The sequence below is a fragment of the Tiliqua scincoides genome, chromosome 2, assembly GCF_035046505.1.
Source record: "Tiliqua scincoides isolate rTilSci1 chromosome 2, rTilSci1.hap2, whole genome shotgun sequence".
Lineage (NCBI taxonomy): Eukaryota > Metazoa > Chordata > Lepidosauria > Squamata > Scincidae > Tiliqua > Tiliqua scincoides.
This window is the reverse complement of record NC_089822.1, coordinates 8,571,758-8,590,684: the sequence shown is the minus strand read 5'-3', so window position 1 is coordinate 8,590,684 and position 18,927 is coordinate 8,571,758. Positions and strand designations below refer to the sequence as shown.

General features: G+C 43.7%; 1 protein-coding gene across 1 annotated transcript in view; it reads right to left on the bottom strand.

Moving 5' to 3' along the window:
• The window catches only part of SMAD4 (SMAD family member 4), a 30,420-nt gene extending 11,715 nt beyond the window's left edge, over nt 1-18,705 (bottom strand). Inside the window, exons 1-3 of the mRNA XM_066614929.1 lie at nt 18,605-18,705; nt 3,435-3,754; nt 3,020-3,194 (exon numbers count right to left, since the gene is read on the bottom strand). Coding sequence (XP_066471026.1) covers nt 3,020-3,194; nt 3,435-3,683 — 424 coding nt within the window. The 5' untranslated portion in view covers nt 3,684-3,754; nt 18,605-18,705. The remainder of the gene's footprint in view (nt 1-3,019; nt 3,195-3,434; nt 3,755-18,604) is intronic.
• Nucleotides 18,706-18,927: the final 222 nt, after the last annotated feature.

Here is an 18,927-nt window from a genome sequence, read left to right as displayed (position 1 = left end):
GGGGTGGGGAAAGAGGAGAGGCAGGGAAGCGATCCCCAGGATCGCGCCCGTATGAGGGGGCGAGGGGGGTGCTTGTGACTTACTTTATGAGGGCTGCAGCAGGTTGCACGGGATGCAGGGAGCCCTGTGCAGTCCTCCACAGCGCTTCCCGAGGTTTGGAACATTCGGAGAAAGCACTTCCGTTTTGCAGGAGGCGCTTTGCTCCTGCTGTATTTGAACATTCCAAGCCTCGGGAGTGCTGCAGAGGGCTGCGCAGGGCTCCCCGCACCTCCTGCAGCCCTGTCTACATAACATAAGTCACAAGCACCTTCCTCGCCCCCCTTAACGATGAGATCCTGGGGATCGCATCGCTGCCCTAGGTCCTCCCCCACAAAGACTTACTGAGGGAGTGAAACTCCCTCAGAGTTTGAGAATCACTGTCCTAGACCATCATATGGGCAAGGAAAGCTTTCCACCCTTTTCAGTTCTATTTCTTTGTGCAGGGACAAAAGCACAAGAAAAGCTGTTGGCTTAACTAACAGGTGTGAAGACAAAGTTCACTCCTGACACTCGAGGGCTGCAACCCTGCTTCTACTCAGCATCTCCAGTACTCCTGATCCCCAAAAGGAGCAGAAAAAGGCAGAAAACTGGGGCGTGGTTTCCAGCAGCATGGCTAGAACACTAAACCTCTTCTCTTGCTGAGATAGGGCTTTATCCAGAGATAACAAGAAGTTATCTCCCTATTTTACAGCTTAATTTGAATGATAACATGAGTAAAGAAGCTGAGGGAGTTAAAGGGGAGGATTAGAAGAGTTGTGAATTTTGTGATCACAATGGAGAAGATCTCCTAAGGGCTGCTTCCACAGATGACGTTTTCAGAAGGAAAATAAATTAAACTAAGGAATGGGAGAGATAAAATGTGTTTGGTGAATGTGAAAGCTGACCAGACCTAGAAAAGTTTAAATTAAAGAGAAGAATGTTATAGAAGATTTCTCCTTCCCTCATTGGTTGTGAGAAAAAGAATCCTGATATTGACAGAAGCTGATGGGTTCAGATTTTTTCTCCTATTCTCTTCTCTGTTTCTGAGGTAGACTTTTGAAGAAATAAGTTATTATCTATTACTAAAAGTTAAAGAGGAAGCCATGTTGGCCATTTGATTGTATAATTAATAACAGCTGGAGAAAGGAGAAGATAAGAAGGGCTAGAGACTTTATTAGCAGCTGAGGAGATATTGGAGTAACTGTGGAGCCATCTGTTGGAAATTTACAAAACATACAAATTGGTAAACCAACTTTCTAAATATCAAAAATAATCAATGCCAAGTGGGAGGAAAAAAGAAAATGTTAGTTGGATAAGAACATCTAAAACCCCAAGTGATCATTCTTTGGCAAGAATTAGACAATTACAAAGGATTGATACTAACAGGGTGGCTGATGACGGAAAAGAAAGCAAACAGGAAGAATTGCAAGATATTAAAACCAGTATGGTACAAATGTGGCAAGAAGTGAAAAAGGAAATTATGATGGAATTAAGGCATGTAGAAGAAAGTATAGATAATAAATTAACCAAAGAAATGCAGAAACTTAATATACAGATGAAAGGAATGAAAAAAGAAATTACAGATAGAATCAAAATTATCCAAAAGGAAGTAAAAGTGATAAAAAAATAAGTCTGAAAAATCAGAAAGAATTATAAAAACTAATGTGACAAAAATATATAGACTGGAAACAACAGTAAAGGAAATAGAAAAGCAACTGGTGAAAATTATGGATCGTAGCAGGAGGTCGAATTTAGAAGCTTGGAAGAGAAGGATGGGGAAAAGAATCTTCCAGAGGATATTTTACAATGGTTGAGAACAATACTCCCTCAGCAAGAATGGTCACAATATGATCTGGAGAGAATACATAGAGTAGGGGGATCAACTGGATCGTCTCCGAGAGACATTTTAATAAAATTTTGGAATTTTCATAAAAAACAGGAGTTATTAAAAGTAATTAGAACAAATCCAGAAACATTAAGGATTAACAAAACTCCTGTGAAAATATTTAATGACCTTTCTCCTGAAACCATAACTTTTAGAAGGGATATAAGAGAAGCTATGAATATATTGAGAGAACATGGAATAATTTATAAATGGGGGTATCCCCTATTTATAATTGTGATATACGCTAAGATGACATATTGATTGGAATCGACTAAAGAATTAATGGAGTGGATGTATCAAAAAGGAATTGTATCAGAAAGGCAATGGGCTCAATATGAAGCCAAATGTAAAAAAGCTACAATAGAAAGAATGAAATCAGCGACAGGACCTGGATATTGAAGAATTTTTTATTGGAGAAAAGAGTGGAAGACGAATCAGATCTATAAAAAGAAGAATGTATGGAATTAGAGAAGATGAAAGAGGAAGGAATAAGATAGAAATGTTTGAGTTAGATTTAATATGTAAAGATTAATAGAAATAAAAATTGGTAAAGGGAAATATGGAATGTTGTAAGATGAAGTCTGATAAGGAGGATATGTTAAGATTATGGAAAGTAGTTGGAAGTATTAGTTAAAGTCTGGATAAATTAAAATAAATTTAATAAGCATTGCAGGAGAGTGGGGGAGAGTTCATGCCATGAGAGATATGCATCTCTCCCCCTTTCCTAATTTGACAGGGTGAACTACTAGAAGGTAGTTTCTGGTAATAAATGGGGGGTTCAAATTGTAATTGTTGGGGGATGAGGGCAATAGTCTATTTTTTAAAATTAAAAAATAAAATTAAAAAATAAAATTAAAAAATGGCAGAAAACCGCTGAAGAAGGAAGCTACTTGCAAGCTGATCTGTACTTCCCCTCCCCCCAGCTGAGCTCAAGGGACAGCTCCTCCACACTCTTAAGGATGCTTGGCAAGAAACCGTAATCCAAAAGCCATGTGAGGGGACCACTATCATAAAAGGGTGCTCAGGGCAGTGTAAAGAAAGTGAAATGTCATTAAGTTTAAGGTTGTAAAACTTACATTAATTCCAGAATCTATACAGTAACATGGACAAACTTACCAATGCCAGGTGACACAACACGCTCATAATGATATGGATTTACACAGACACTGTCACATTTCAAGTCGAAAGCATACTGGCAATATTTGACATGTTTGAGTTCATTTTTGTGAAGATCAGGCCACCTCCACAGTCGAGCATAAATCACATGAGGAAAACCCTTGCGACCAGCCACCTAGAAAGACGGGAAGCCATGAAAAATTCAAATGAGAATACAAAGAGCCTCTATGAAAATCACACAGGATAACTGAAATCTAAGCCAAATACCACGCAACAGTAGCAGCAGAAATGACTGCAAGGACTCACAGGTGAATTTCACTCAAGTTCCACTGTTCTCCCCTCGCCTTTCATGCTATACCAGTACACTACTACACTGCGGCAGGCACTGAAGTATCAGGGACATTTTTCTACTGACCTGAAGCCTTCCATCTAGTGTTCTCTGAATTGTAACACACTTGCTCGGATGAGCTCCATTTGTTGTTATAGCTGTAATCAATGAATCCAATTCATCTTTTTTCTCCTTCAGTTTTTTCACCAAGCTTTCAATTGCTCGTTTAGCAAATGTTTCACTCTCTCCCCCTTGTCGATGGCACATCAAACTGTGAACAATGCTCAGGCAAGCATCGTTACTTGTCGGTGTGTTGGTAATAGACATACTGTCCATTTGGTAGCGTTTGACTTCCACACCAAATCTGGTTGTCAGTCAATGAGCCACAGACTGGATCCAGGGCACACCTAGAAGAAAAGATCACAAGCTTTACGAAAGTGGCCACAAAATGTTTACGGCTTTAGCCAATTATTCACCAAACTCTAATATCTATCAACAGATCTCCTACAGTTAAGTATCAGCATTGCAACAAACAGCTGTATGTTCCTCCAAGTAGCTTGGAAAGTGTACATGGAGTTATATAAAAATACCAGCATTTCTGAGCGCTCAAAGCACTTCACTTGCATCAAATTGCTGTAATCCTTACAGCAACCTACTGTCCCCATATTGCAGGTGGGCTACTAAGGTTGAAAGGAAATGATTGAGGCAAAAGTCTAACCAGCCTCTCAACTACTATGCAGCACCAACTCTTTTACCCTAACAACCTAGTAGAGTTAAGTACAATTGGGTTAAGCCAGAACAGCAGTGAGTTTTGGGGCTAAACAAGGATTTGAGAACAGGTTTTCCTGGTTCAATTCTCTTTGCACTCTTTGATTTGGAAATCACCAAAACTTTAATAGTGTTTAATAGCTTTAATAGCCCAATTTGAAAAGCATTTTTTAATTTGTAAAAGTCCTCCTGTATAAAGAGGTAATTGTAGAGGAGTAGTAGTTATACCTAGAGGGTAAGCGCCACAGGGCAGTTGCACCACCCCCCCCCCCCCGCCTTCCACCAGGAAGACCATCAAGGTAAGGACAGTCAGGCTGGTCCCCATTTACTGGTCTGGGTTGGAACAGTTGCACAAAAACTGCCTCCCTTCTCTCTGCCAAAAGAGAATATACTGTTTTAACTGTCAGTTGCCCAGAGACTGCAGCAGGAATGGGATATACCCACTAGTCCCTGGCAGACAGCTATGGATTGCTTAGCTGTGTGGGGAGGGAGAGGAGATTGTTGTTTTGCTTTAAAATTGATTGTGATCCATCTCCTTGAGGAGCATCCATCCAAAGACAGAGTACAAGTTCTTAACATAAATAATATACATTTTATAGAAATACGCCAGACTTGAAATTTGCTGTGGGAAAGAGAGAAAAGAAGATAAGTTTCTGAAGATCAAAAGCTGCTAAATTTATGAGGAGCCAATAACAAGTTGCTTCCCTCCCACTATTAACATAAATTTACTAACAGCTGGAGTGCAGAAGGAAAAATAAGTTGAGAGAGAGGAGGCCTCAGGGAAAAAAAAGGATAAAGTGTTTAATTGTAATATAGATCATAATAAAAAAAAATTATCAGGTGAACAGTGATAAATTTTGAACTCAAAGAATCAAACTACATTCAAACCTGAATCAAAAAACTGGTTTAGAAAGGTTCTTTTAATGAACTGATCCCAAACCTAAAATCTCTTGGTTTCCTTGAATGTGTCATTAAACACAAAATGTGGTAACCAATTCAATGACAGATTGGTAAGAACATAATGGGCACTCAGATGATTCTTTCAGAGGAGGAGTGGGAGCTCTTCTCTGTTCCAGCTGAACTTGGAAAAACTAAGTTTCCCAACAAGTATTTGAAGGGGGAGAAGGGGCAAGGTTAACTGTTAGACAGGAAATTGTAAAGTCGAAGATCACCTGTTCACTCGCCTGAAGCCTAGTCCATGAGTTGCTAGACTTAAAGTTTTTCCACTTGCAGAGGAGACATTCCTCTCACTGTAGAATCACTGCATATTATTTTTATTCTGCTTTTGAACAAATAGTTCACAAAGCAGAATATAAAGGAAAAGGAATGCACAATTAGAGCCCCAGAATTTGCCCAAACATATCATGTGCTGATGCTGGACCTAAAGCAGCAGTTCCCAACCTTTAGGAGCCTGCAGACCACTGAGACAAAAATTGGAATCATCATGGACTACATGTGTCTGTGGGTGGTCTGGCCTCTGCCCTCTCTGGTGGTCTGTCTCCCAAGCACTCCTCTACAGACTATCAGGGAAGACAGAGAATAGACTTCCCACAGCCACAGCTGACAAGTGTTTGTGGCTGTCGGCAGTCTCCACTCTCTTTGGAGGTGAGTGTTTGTTCAGCAAGACACTGGGAGTGATCAAAGGCAATTTTTTTTCCTGAGACCTTGCAGACCACTTCTCGGTTTTGCAGACCACCTATGGTCCCCAGACCACAGGCTGGGAACCAGTGACCTAAAGGGAAGGATGTATAAAAACAGCAACATTAATTTCAGTTATTTTCTTACAAATTTAGGTCAACTGTGGGTTTGATGTTATCATGCATGTAATTTAAATCTGTCCAAAGTGTCTGAACATGTTACAAGAACACTTCTTTACTGATAGTATCGGAACCAAAGTTTAAAAATACTGATCAACCTGAACCAGAAATGAACCCACATTTGTAATGACTTGACTCAAATTTGTTAATAGACCTCCAAGTATTGCTTCAACAATTACAGAAGAACTATGTCAAATAACTATATATTAAAGATACATTGACATTAGTTCTTGAACAAAGCAGAAACAAACCAGGAATGGTAATACCTTACACACAGGCACAAAAATGTATTTTGAAGCTGAAGTCTCAGAGTTCTTTTTCAGATAAAAAGTCAGATGATGAAGAAGGGAAATGGGAATATCATGATGTGAAAGCCACCATTTCACTCAGGGCAGAATCTGACTTTCCAAATACACATGGTTGCTACTAATAAAAAGCAATTGGGAGTAAAGCCCCCTCTCTCCTCCTCAATCAGATTTAGCAGAACTTATCTAGTACCATAGTATCATCAAGCCAAGTGCTTCATCACCCTAGCCAATGTTCAGTAGCTCCCTGTACACACAGAAGGGAGAGCAAAATTGCATTTGTAGAGAGGCCACCAATCTCCCATTTGTTCAGCTGAACAAATAAAAGACCTTCATATGCATATAACTACATGTACATGGGGACTTTTCTGATTATGCTGGGTACTTAATTGCCTGAAAGATTCTAAACATGCAGCAGAATTCCTTTAAAAGTGTTCAGTTAATGCACTTAATGTTGGATCACCATCCACAGGTACACAGACACAGGACACAGCCTGCAGGTGCTGTCCATTTGGTACATGCTTGGAGGGCAATGACTTAACAGGGCTCTGGATTAATGCAAGTTCTCCTGGACATTATAGAGGAAGCTCTACATGCAGCTGTTATTTTCAGCAGCCACTTTTTTGAGAAGTAATGTTTTATCCCATCATGAGAGACAAATCAGTTGTAAGCATGTTTCCCCATACTTTTCCCCATTTATTGCAACTACGGGGAACTCTGTACAGTACTGAAGTAGCAAGCAGGGTATTTAAATTTTGCTCAGAAGCCTTTTGTTCACTAAAAGGCTCTTCAAGCAGTTTTTCTCCACAAGCAGAAAAGGTAGGGATGAGAAAGCAGCTGTACTGAGTAGTGTGGCTTTCACAAGAAAGCCAACTCAAGGAAAAAGAATTAAGCACCCCCACCTCATCATTGCTCCAAATCTGGAGTTCACTACGGCTTCAGTAAACGGTTTTTAAACCTGTTGGGAGACACTTCACATACAGTATATAATGCATCACATCTGTTTTCATTCTCAGTCCCCTGGATACCCTAAACTCTTTCTGCTATAGTAAAGACTGCATTTAAAATGATCAGCCTCTCAATCACTTAACATAATGATGAGAAGCACCAACAGAATCTTAGCGACATGGCAACTACTTCATACATGCATGCTTTCCTTGGGAAAAGCATGAAAGCACTTTACTTCTGGTGAATTCCTCCTATCTGTTCAATATTGAAGAGGCTGCAAGTATCTCCCCAAGGGAAAGCAACTGCATAACACTGAAAAACACCACTACTATAGTCACAGGCACTTTGTAATTACATTGCTTTGTACCTCTTTCCTATTAGGGTCTAATATCCCACTGGTAACTGACATTCAGGATAGTCAGGAAGTTACAAAATCAATTCCAAGAAAGCATTAGCAACACACAAGTGTCCTGTTGAATCACCACTCCATCATCAGAACACTTTTATTTGCAAATGTGGCTTCAGTCTGTCCCCACAAAATGCCAAATGGAGTTTACCAATTCAGTGATTTGGTATGGGATTATGTCTTTTAAACAGAAGCAATGGAATTCAAAGCAGATGGCAGCTCTTCCAATTAAGTTAACAGGGCTGTGCTGGTGCAATGTGCTACCTCTTCATTCCTCAGGATATTTCTGTCCTAAAGCGGTATTTGAACAATTAAGAGATAGCATTCACAAATATGCATTACAAGGATTACATGTGCATGCTTTAAATGTCATTGCAGGCATTCTGCATCGCTATCTATTTATTAGCATTTAAACTTTTTTCAGACCAATATGCAGAATATCAGCTTCTAGTTATAAATAGAATAGGTCCATATAAAAAAATGCAAACAAGGACCCAAGAATGTTCATAGAGGATTGTTATTAGTGTGTTAATTAAAAAGTTGAACATTTCCCTCCCTTCTTTAGTTCATTAAAGTAGTCCAGCAACCCCCTCCATTAAGTATATATGTGTGTTGGCAAACTTCAGTCTCGAAAGACTATGGTATCGTGCTCTGAATGGTGGTTCTGGAACAGCGTCTAGTGTGGCTGAAAAGGCCGATTCAGGAGTGACAATCCCTTCCACACCGGGAGCAAGTGCAGTCTGTCCCTGGCCTGTCTCCCTGGCTATGGGCCTTCCTTCTTTGCCTCTTTGCCTCAGACTGTTGGCCAAGTGTCTCTTCAAACTGGGAAAGGCCAAGCTGCACAGCCTGCCTCCAAGCGGGCCGCTCAGAGGCCAGGGTTTCCCACCTGTTGAGGTCCACTCCTAAGGCCTTCAGATCCCTCTTGCAGATGTTCTTGTATCGCAGCTGTGGTCTACCTGTAGGGCGCTTTCCTTGCACGAGTTCTCCATAAAGGTGATCCTTTGGGATCCGCCCATCATCCATTCTCACAACATGACCGAGCCAATGCAGGCGTCTCTGTTTCAACAGCGCATACATGCTAGGGATTCCAGCTCATTCCAGCTGGATATATATATCCGTGTGTGTATAACAACAACAACAGGTATTTATATACCGCCTTCCTTGGTCTTTATTCAAGACTTTATTCAAGGCAGTTTACATAGGCAGGCTTTTATTTAAATCCCTTATTAAATAGGGATTTTTACAATTTGAAAGGTTCTTTCTTTCAAGAACCACTACATTCAAGGTGTTTCGTTCCGATCTGGCTTCACATTCTGGCCTCCATCCTCCCATGCTCAGAGCAGATGGAATGGCTCGGCTTCAGCTTGTCAGCTGCTTCAAGGTCGCACAGTGCCAGTGGCCTCGAACTGGCAACCTTGTGGATGTTATCTTCAGGCAGACGGAGGCTCTACCCTCTAGATCAGACCTCCTGCCCACATATACACATATACATATATGCGTATATACATATGTATATGTATATGTGTATATATATATGTGTGTATATATACAGTGGTGCCTCGCAAGACGAATCCCTCGCACAACGAAAAACTCACAAGACGAAAGCGTTTTGCGATTTTTTGGTGACTCGCAAGATGAATTTTAATGACCGTGCTTCGCAAGACGAATTTTTTTTTTTTATGCTTCATGCCAGTTTATGCTCACATTCACCCTAATGAAGGGGGAGGATCTTCATGCCAGTTTATGCTCACATTCACCCTAAGGAAGGGGGGGATCTTCATGCCAGTTTTTGCTCACATTCACCCTAAGGAAGGGGGAGGATCTTCATGCCAGTTTATGCTCACATTCACCCTAAGGAAGGGGGGGATCTTCATGCCAGTTTATGCTCACATTTACCCTAAGGAAGGGGGAGATCTTCATGCCAGTTTATGCTCACATTCACACTAAGGAAGGGGGAGGACCTTCAGGCCAGTTTATGCTCACATTCACACTAAGGAAGGGGGAGGAAGACAGCGAAGAAAGTGATGTCAGTGATTGTGAGAAAATGAGCTTCATAAATTCTGACTCTAGCGATGATGAGTTCTTGGAGTTTCCAGAAAACTAGAGTACTCAAACCTTTAAGTCTCTCCATTTGTTAATGACAGTGATAATGGTTCTTAATGCCACTGCTGACTGCTGTTCACTTTACATGGAGCGAAAAACATGGTATGCCTTTAAAGAGCACTTAATAAACACTTTGTAAACCAAATTTGACTTTGTTCTGACTTTTTTTGCCCATAGGAACGCATTAATTAAATTTCAATGCATTCCTATGGGAAACCGCGCTTCAGAAGACGAAATTTTCGCAATAAGAAACGACTCGCGGAACGAATTAATTTTGTCTTGCGAAGCACCACTGTATACTTGTGTGTGTGTGTGTGTGTGTGTGTGTGTGTGTGTGTGTGTGTGTGTGTGTGTGTGAGAGAGAGAGAGAGAGAGAGAGAGAGAGAGAGAGAGAGAGAGAGAGAGAGAGAGAGAGATGGGGAAGCCCTTACATCACTAAAAGAGCACTGGTTCCTAAACTGTTCACTGCAGCGCCCCCAGGGTGCCAGGGCAAACTCACAGGGGCACCGGCTCTTGGAGGCCACCATCTTGGTAGGGATGATGGCCATCTCATCCTCCTGTGGTGTGGTGCAACCGTAACAGGGTGTAGAGGACACTACGGGCACCATGTCCGGGGTAGTTTGGGAACTGCTGTCATACAAGTGACAAGACTCTCAGACTGACATCCTTACAGCCCCATTCCACATTTTCATCTATGTTTCCCTCTCCCACTAGACAAGGGCTAGTGACTGTAAGATTCCACTACTAAAGGGGATCCAAGTGGCGTGATGCAGCGGCCTATTAATCCACAACAGAACCTTTTGCATGAGTAGGGAATAGACGGGTGTTTTGTTGCCCTGCAACTTTTCTGGGAGGGCAAAATTTCCATGATCTATCATGATGGGTGGAGGGCTAGACAGAGTAGGACAGCAAGTATATCGCAAGTGATTGAGAAAGGTGAGAGTAATTAAGTCTCCCACTACCATGCAGCAGAGGATCAAGGACTACTCCACCATAACTAAAAAGATCCTCACCAAATCTATACACTTCACTCTCTGTTCAAATCCTCACTTTCCACATCTGTGGAAGGAAGGTTAGGAATACAGAGCTTATAAATTTGGCAAGAGTACAGACATGGGAATCTAAAGTTTTCCTGACACCATAAGTAAACTACTACTAAATTGTTTTGGCATCTGCTCCAGAAGGTCTGGCTCCCATCCCATGATAATACTGTACTCTACTAATTAAGAATAACTAGAGGCATCAGGATGCCATTGAAATCTGTGTGCTGCAGCCTTGGAAGTACAGAGGTGAAGCGAACAAGCCCAAACTTGTTTTCCATTTTCCCAGGTTGCCTTGCACTGCATTTTCTTTCTTTAACACCCTCCACCTGTCTGCTGCCTTTTCCTCCTTCCCTCAGGCACCCACATCTCTCTTCGCCTGCACTGTCTTCTTCCTACCTCTCTAGCTGCCCAGCTCCAAAGCTACCAAAGGTCCCAATTTTGCTAATTTTGGTTCCTTCTCCTTCCCCACCCCCCAGTTCCTTTCCTAGGCCATGGTTATATCTGTGCAATTTGTTGTGTGCAAGCAATTTCTTGTAACAATGCCCTTATATCCTCTAAATCTCTTGCTCTGGACAGCTCTGAAAAAGTGGTCCAGGAGGAGAAGGCAAAACAGACAAGCATGCAGTCATACACATATGGAACTACAGATACACAATGTTGAAATGCATATTGTAGAACAGGGCTTCTCAAACTAGGGCGTCGCGACGTCCCAGCCTGAGGGCCTTGGCCTCTGTCCCCTTAAGAGGTGGGACAGGGAGAAGGCAGCAACACGAATCCCAGGATCGCGTCGCTCAGAGGGCTGCAGAGATTGGCATGCACTTACCAGTCCCTGCTGAAGCCTCCTGGGGGTGTGGGAAGGCTTGCGTGACCATCCGCAGGGCTCCCTAGCCCTCAGAAAGTGAAAGCGGAGCGATCGCACTTCACCTCTGCAAAACCAGAAGCGGAGCACAATTGCGCCGCTTTCACTTTCTGGAGGCTGGGGAGCCCTGTGGGCGGTCGCGCAGGGCTCCCCGCACCACCAGCTGGCTGCTGCAGGGACTGCTAAGTGCATGCCAGTCCCTGCAGCCCCCTTAGAGATGCAATCCTAGGGATTGGGTCGCTGCCTTCCCTCTGCCCCCGCAAGGACTTACTGTGGTCCTCAAACTCCCTGAGAGTCTGAGAACTTCAGTTGTAGAACAATGTTCCAAGAACTGGCCTCTTATGTTGACAAAAAAAACATCCTCACGGTGAGATGAAGAAATGAAGCCAAAATAGTCTCAGATACAATGTCAAACAACATATGCCACTCTTGAAATGAATTAGAACACTATGAAAATACTCAATGAAAAAAGAAAAGTCTGTATTATACAATGATGGACCCAAGCTTAAAACTCCGCTCATTTTGTTGCCAAGAGCCTAGTACCCAGCTTGATGCTTTACTGCTGAAAATATGGCATGTAAAAATTCAGTAATCAATACCAACTACAATAAATTTCAGGGCTATGGGTGACTCATCCAGGAACTCATCCATGGTCATAATGTGCTTAAGAAAATCACACTATTGAACTAATGGAAGCCATTCCAGCACTTCAAACCACCAGAGGCTACTGAAGTGATAATCAGTTTTGTAATAGAGGCCTCTTCAACAGATGAAGCAGGTCTTCCATTTTGACATATGAATTTTAAAAGTTTAAAGAAGCAGGAAACCAACAGATAAAGACAAAGCAGGCACAGAGAAGATAGAAGCTTCATTTTAAATGTGTAATCCATAGCCAGCCCCTCTCCCTGGTATATTTTATTTATTTATACATTTCTCCATGTTGAACCAGTGAAATCTGTTTTACTATAGTTGCTGTAAGTGTGAAACATGTTTTAATAAGCAACTCAAGCTTGCTTACCTTAAAAAAAATGCTTAGCTTTAATACATTTAACTGAAGCTCCAATACCCACACCCTCATATTTTACTCAGCCCCCTTATACAGGAGGAAAAGACTCTTCTGGTAACATTCAGAGAATTTGTCTCCTATTTGCCTGAAGCTGACCTTCCTTGCCAAGATTACCATATGGCAAAATGACAGCTGTGTACATCAGAAGAAGTTTGTAGCATTATCACCCATTACTTTTAACTGTGCCTGTTCAAGGACGTTTCATCTTTATCCTGTGCTTGCTACTGTTTAACAAAGCTTCCTCCCAACCCCTGCCATCATCCAAGGTTGTTTACTACAGTCATAACACATTTAAGCACATTTTCATACTCACTATTATCTATCTCCGTAACCTTTTTCTTTGCACAAGAAGTACTTCAGTCTTAAATCTTATTTACTGGTACATATGGAATTGTCCCATTCCATCAATACATGGGGTGAAGGGCATTAGATAGATAACTCATGCCAACCCACATTAGTGGCTGTAAATAAAAGCCAGAGTGGTAGTCTTATAGACTGTGTGTGCTTGTGTGAGAGAAGACTGTGTTGCACATCACAAATGGATCCTAAGAGAGTGGAAGAAGGACTGACCCTGCCATGGAGATTCCACTGGAGAAAGAATATTTGTAGCTGATAGGGATAAAAATATGAAGTGAGGAAAATAGCTCTATCAGTTCAGTACCATTTTTAAAAACATTCTCATGCACTGTTCAGTTACCTTTACAGACCAAACAACTCACCAGCAAGGCAAGTTATTATTTTCAGTAGAGTAAACTGGCAAGGTCTTCTGTATACAACTCCAGGGCCCAATCCTATCCAACTTTTCAACATTGGTACAGCCACGATGCAGCCCCGAGGTAAGGAAACAAATATTCCCAAAGAGGCCTCTGTGACTGCCTCCCCACTACAGGATGCAGTGCACACCCATTGGCACGGCTGCACCAGCACTGGAAAATTGGATAGGATTGGACCCTCAGTCTACTGATACAGGAAGACAATGGCTAGTCTTTCTTTTTCACAAAAAGCTGAAAAGAGAGCCAATATTATGCCTACCTCAAGGCTAAACCTGGATTTGGGATCCATAACCAGCACTGACATTACTCGTGCCTATGGAAGCTTTTCAGCACACATGTGCTTTTTGTTATATGTTTAACGACAATGTGAAGAAACTTTGTATTCTAACAACATGCTACAGCAATTCTCTTTATATATCATTTTTTCTCAGTACTCCACAGTTCTTGTATTAGAAAGACAATCTAGCACTTTCAGTGCTAAAAGGTGGTGTACAAAGAATAATAATGGATAATTTACAAACATTTCTAGACAGCTTTGCAGTACAACACTACACACTTTACAAAACTTCTCTCTAGATATCCCCTTCCACAGATGACTGAAGGAGATCTATCCAGGGGCATTGCAATAAAGTCTTAGTATGAAGCACCAACTTTTCAGACTAATTCTTACAACTCTGTAATTATTTACTACTTCAGATACAGAAACAGAGATAGCAGCTTATAAAACTTTTTTTTGTATATAAAATTAACATTTGGTATCCGAATTCATTCTTTAAATACCACAACTGAAAACACTAGTGTCCAAACACACTAACCTGACAGGCACAAATAAAACCATCTCTGTATGCTTCTGAGGTGGCAACATTACTGTTACCGCTAATTAAAAATTATGCAACTGTTAAAAGACTAACAGATTGACTGTGGCACAAGCTTTTGTGGACTAGAGCCCACTTCTCAGACACACACAAAACTCATGTGATGATAAATCTGTTAAAAGTTCCCACAGGACTGTTAGTCGTAGGAGTAACAAATTCCAGAGGGTTAACCATGTTAGCTTTTTGTTGCAAAAAAGAACCAAAAAAAAAAAAGTCTTATAGCCAAGCCTCTGAAAAGACTTGGTGAAAAGCTTGGTACATTTACATACCAGGCAACTCCACTGAACACCATGAGAACTACTTCTGAATGAATATCCACTGGACTACGATGCAGCAGAATGTACTGTGGGAAGAGCTTTCACACACCTGGTCAAAAGGCTCTGCCCAATGCGGGGCCATTCATGCCACAGGTAAACCTGTTAAGCCTTCCCAAGTGGCATAACATTCAGTGTTCTAATACAGCTCCACCTCTGGCATGTGTCTACAACCCTCCAGTCTATACAGCAGTGATTTTCAACCTTTTTTGTCTCATGGCACACTGACAAGGTATTAAAATTGTCAAGGCACACCATCAGTTTTTGGACAAGTGACAAGGCACACCTTGCTGTTGGTGGGGGGGCTCATATCCCCAATGGTCCTATTAATAAATGACCCTCCACCAAACTCCCGCGGCACACCTGGGGACCATTCGCAGCACACCAGTGTGCCATAGCACAGTGGTTGAAAATGGCTGCTATACAGTATAAAACGAACAGTCTAGAACAGTGGTTGCCAAACTGTGGGTCAGGACCCATTGGCGGGTCACAACCTATTTTCCAACACCAAATGGTAATCGAAAGTTCAGATAACTAATTGCCCTGAGGTTATTCAAAATTCAGATACTGTAGCTGCTAATTACCCTGCAAAGAGCTGAGCTCCTACAGTTTGCAAGCAAGCATAAATATAGGGAGATTTGGGGGGGGGTGGCAGTGTTCACTCTCCCAACCACCTGCATGCGCCGACCCCCTCTGGAAACCGCTGCTGCTACTACTACTATGAAAGACAACGAGGGTCTTTTTTTCTGCTTACTTTTAAGTCTGGTAAGCCAGGTGGGTCCTGAGAGTGTCGTTTTAAAAAGTGGATCCTGCAGTTAAAAAGTTAGGGAACCACTTGTCTAGATCAGCATTTCTCAATGTTTGTCCCGTGCTGTACCACTCTGCATGGTCCAGCTATTGGAGACACCACCAGAAGTAACTGGTAATTATATTATTGCCAGTTAAAACCAGATTGGGAGGCCAGACACAACATGACAAACACAGTTAAGAGGCTAATGATGGATGGGGAGTTTTTTGGGGGGATGCAAAAAGCACACACTGAAGCTCTATTCACTGAGCTGAGCCTACATAAGAACATAAGAACAGCCCCACTGGATCAGGCCATAGGCCCGTCTAGTCCAGCTTCCTGTATCTCACAGCGGCGCACCAAATGCCCCAAGGAGCACACCAGATAACAAGACACCTCATCCTGGTGCCCTCCCTTGCATCTGGCATTCTGACATAACCCATTTCTAAAATCAGGAGGTTGCGCATACACATCATGGCTTGTACCCCATAATGGATTTTTCCTCCAGAAACTTGTCCAATCCCCTTTTAAAGGCGTCTAGGCTAGACGCCAGCACCACATCCTGTGGCATGGAGTTCCACAGACCGACCACACGCTGAGTAAAGAAATATTTTCTTTTGTCTGTCCTAACCCGCCCAACACTCCATTTTAGTGGATGTCCCCTGTTTCTGGTATTATGTGAGAGTGTAAAGAGCATCTCCCTATCCACTCTGTCCATCCCCTGCATAATTTTGTATGTCTCAATCATGTCCCCCCTCAGGCGCCTCTTTTCTAGGCTGAAGAGGCCCAAACGCCGTAGCCTTTCCTCATAAGGAAGGTGCCCCAGCCCCGTAAGCAACTTAGTTGCTCTCTTTTGCACCTTTTCCATTTCCACTATGTCTTTTTTGAGATGAGGCGACCAGAACTGGACACAATACTCCAGGTGTGGCCTTACCATAGATTTGTACAACGGCATTATAATACTAGCCGTTTTGTTCTCAATACCCTTCCTAATGATCCCAAGCATAGAATTGGCCTTCTTCACTGCCGCCGCACATTGAGTCGACATTTTCATCGACCTGTCCACCACCACCCCAAGATCTCTCTCCTGATCTGTCACAGACAGCTCAGAACCCATCAGCCTATATCTAAAGTTTTGATTTTTTGCCCCAATGTGCATGACTTTACACTTACTGACATTGAAGCGCATCTGCCATTTTGCTGCCCATTCTGCCAGTCTGGAGAGATCCTTCTGGAGCTCCTCACAATCACTTCTGGTCTTCACCACTCGGAAAAGTTTGGTGTCGTCTGCAAACTTAGCCACTTCACTGCTCAACCCTGTCTCCAGGTCATTTATGAAGAGGTTGAAAATCACCGGTCCCAGGACAGATCCTTGGGGCACACCGCTTTTCACCTCTCTCCATTGTGAAAATTGCCCATTGACACCCACTCTCTGCTTCCTGGCCTCCAACCAGTTCTCAATCCACTAGAGGATCTGTCCTCTAATTCCCTGACTGTGGAGTTTTTTCAGTAGCCTTTGGTGAGGGACCATGTCAAACGCCTTCTGAAAGTCCAGATATATAATGTCCACGGGTTCTCCCGCATCCACATGCCTGCTGACCTTTTCAAAGAATTCTATAAGGTTCGTGAGGCAAGACTTACCCTTACAGAAGCCATGCTGACTCTCCCTCAGCAAGGCCTGTTCATCTATGTGTTTTGAGATCCTATCTTTGATGAGGCATTTCACCATCTTACCCGGTATGGATGTTAGGCTGACCGGCCTATAGTTTCCCGGGTCCCCCCTCTTTCCCTTTTTAAGAATAGGCGTGACATTTGCTATCCTCCAATCTTCTGGCACCATGGCCGTTTTGAGGGACAAGTTGCATACCTTAGTCAAGAGATCTGCAACTTCATTCTTCAATTCCTTAATAACTCTTGGGTGGATGCCATCAGGGCCCGGTGACTTATTGATCTTTAATTTATCAATGAGGTCTGAAACATCTTCTCTTTTAACCTCTATCTGACTTAACTCCTCGGTCAGGAGGGGCCGTTCGGGCAGCGGTATCTGCCCGAGGTCTTCTGCCGTGAAGACAGATGCAAAGAACTTATTTAATTTCTCTGCCATCTCTAAGTCTCCTTTTATCTCCCCTTTCCCTCCCTCACCATCCAGAGGGCCAACCGCTTCTCTGGCGGGTTTCCTGCTTCTAACATATTGCATGTCTCACTGGCATGTCTCACTGCCAGGTGTGGGGGAGGGGTCTGGGCATCCCACAAGTACCACCGGACACCACTTCAAATACCTGCTGCTGGTGGTTGCATTGCACTGCACGTCTCACCGCCAGGTGTGTGTGTGTGGGGGGGTCCTATGAGTACCACTAAACACCACCTCAAGTACCACTTGTGATACAAGTACCACTGACTAAGAAATGCTGGTACAGTTTGTAGCACTGCTGAGAGATGGGGAGATGAGCTGCAGCCCCGAATGCTCTGACAGGCGGGGGGGGGGATGTGTGTGGGAAGAGGGAAGCCTCGCTGGACACTGGTTGCAATCATATGCATACTTTCCTTAGAGTAACTCCCATTGAACACAATGGGATTTACTTCTGAGCAGACAAGCATAGGATAGTGCAGACAGCATGGAGGGGAGCCCGCAGAGGGGTAGCACTGCAAGTGCGTGTGAGGAGGCTGCGACCCTGGTTGACGGTTGACTGTGCCAGGGGCAGGTCCCACTGAACTCAGATGGGCTTCACTCCCAAGCAAGCAGGCAGAGGATGGCAGTGCTCAATTTCCCAACCACCTGCACGTGCCAACCCCCTCTGGAAACTGCTGCTACTACTACAAAAACAACAAGGCAGCCACATTCCCAACCCTCACTCTTATGCCTGTCTAGTCAATGGGGCTTCCTCCCAGGTAAGTGCAGACAGGACTGAAGGCTAAGAGCCCACCTGTATACTCAGAGGTAAGTCCCATTACAGTGAATGGGGCTTACTCCTGGGTAAGTGTGCATCGGAGTGCAGCCGAAGGTCTCGATTCTAAGTGTGTCTACTCAGAAGTAAGCCCCATTCTAGTCAATGGGGCTACTCCCAGGTAAGTGCGGGCAGGACTGCAGCCTCTGCCATGCCCTGGTCTACTCAGAGGCAAGCCCCACTGCAGTCAACGGCGCTACGCGCGGGTAAGCGCGGCCCCCTGGGAGGGGGCGGGGCGGGGGCGTTACCTGGGCCTCGGCGGGACCCCCGTTTCGGGCTGCGCGCGCGGCCGGCCTGCCTGCCTGCGAGGGGCCGAGCGCCCCCTCCCCGCCACCGTCGCCCCCTCCGGCCTCCCTTCGTCCTCCCGCCTCCGCAGCGAGCTGCCAGCGGCGCAGCGCCCCAGGCCCCGGGAGAGAGCGCGGCGGAGACTCCCGGCGACAGCGCGAGGACGGCGGCGGCGGCGTTGTTGCTGCCGTTGCCGTCCAATCTCCTCGGGCGTCCTGCGCATGCGCAACATACGGGTCTTCCTCCCCTCACGCTAGCCTGTCCCTCTCCTCAGAACGCTTCTCTC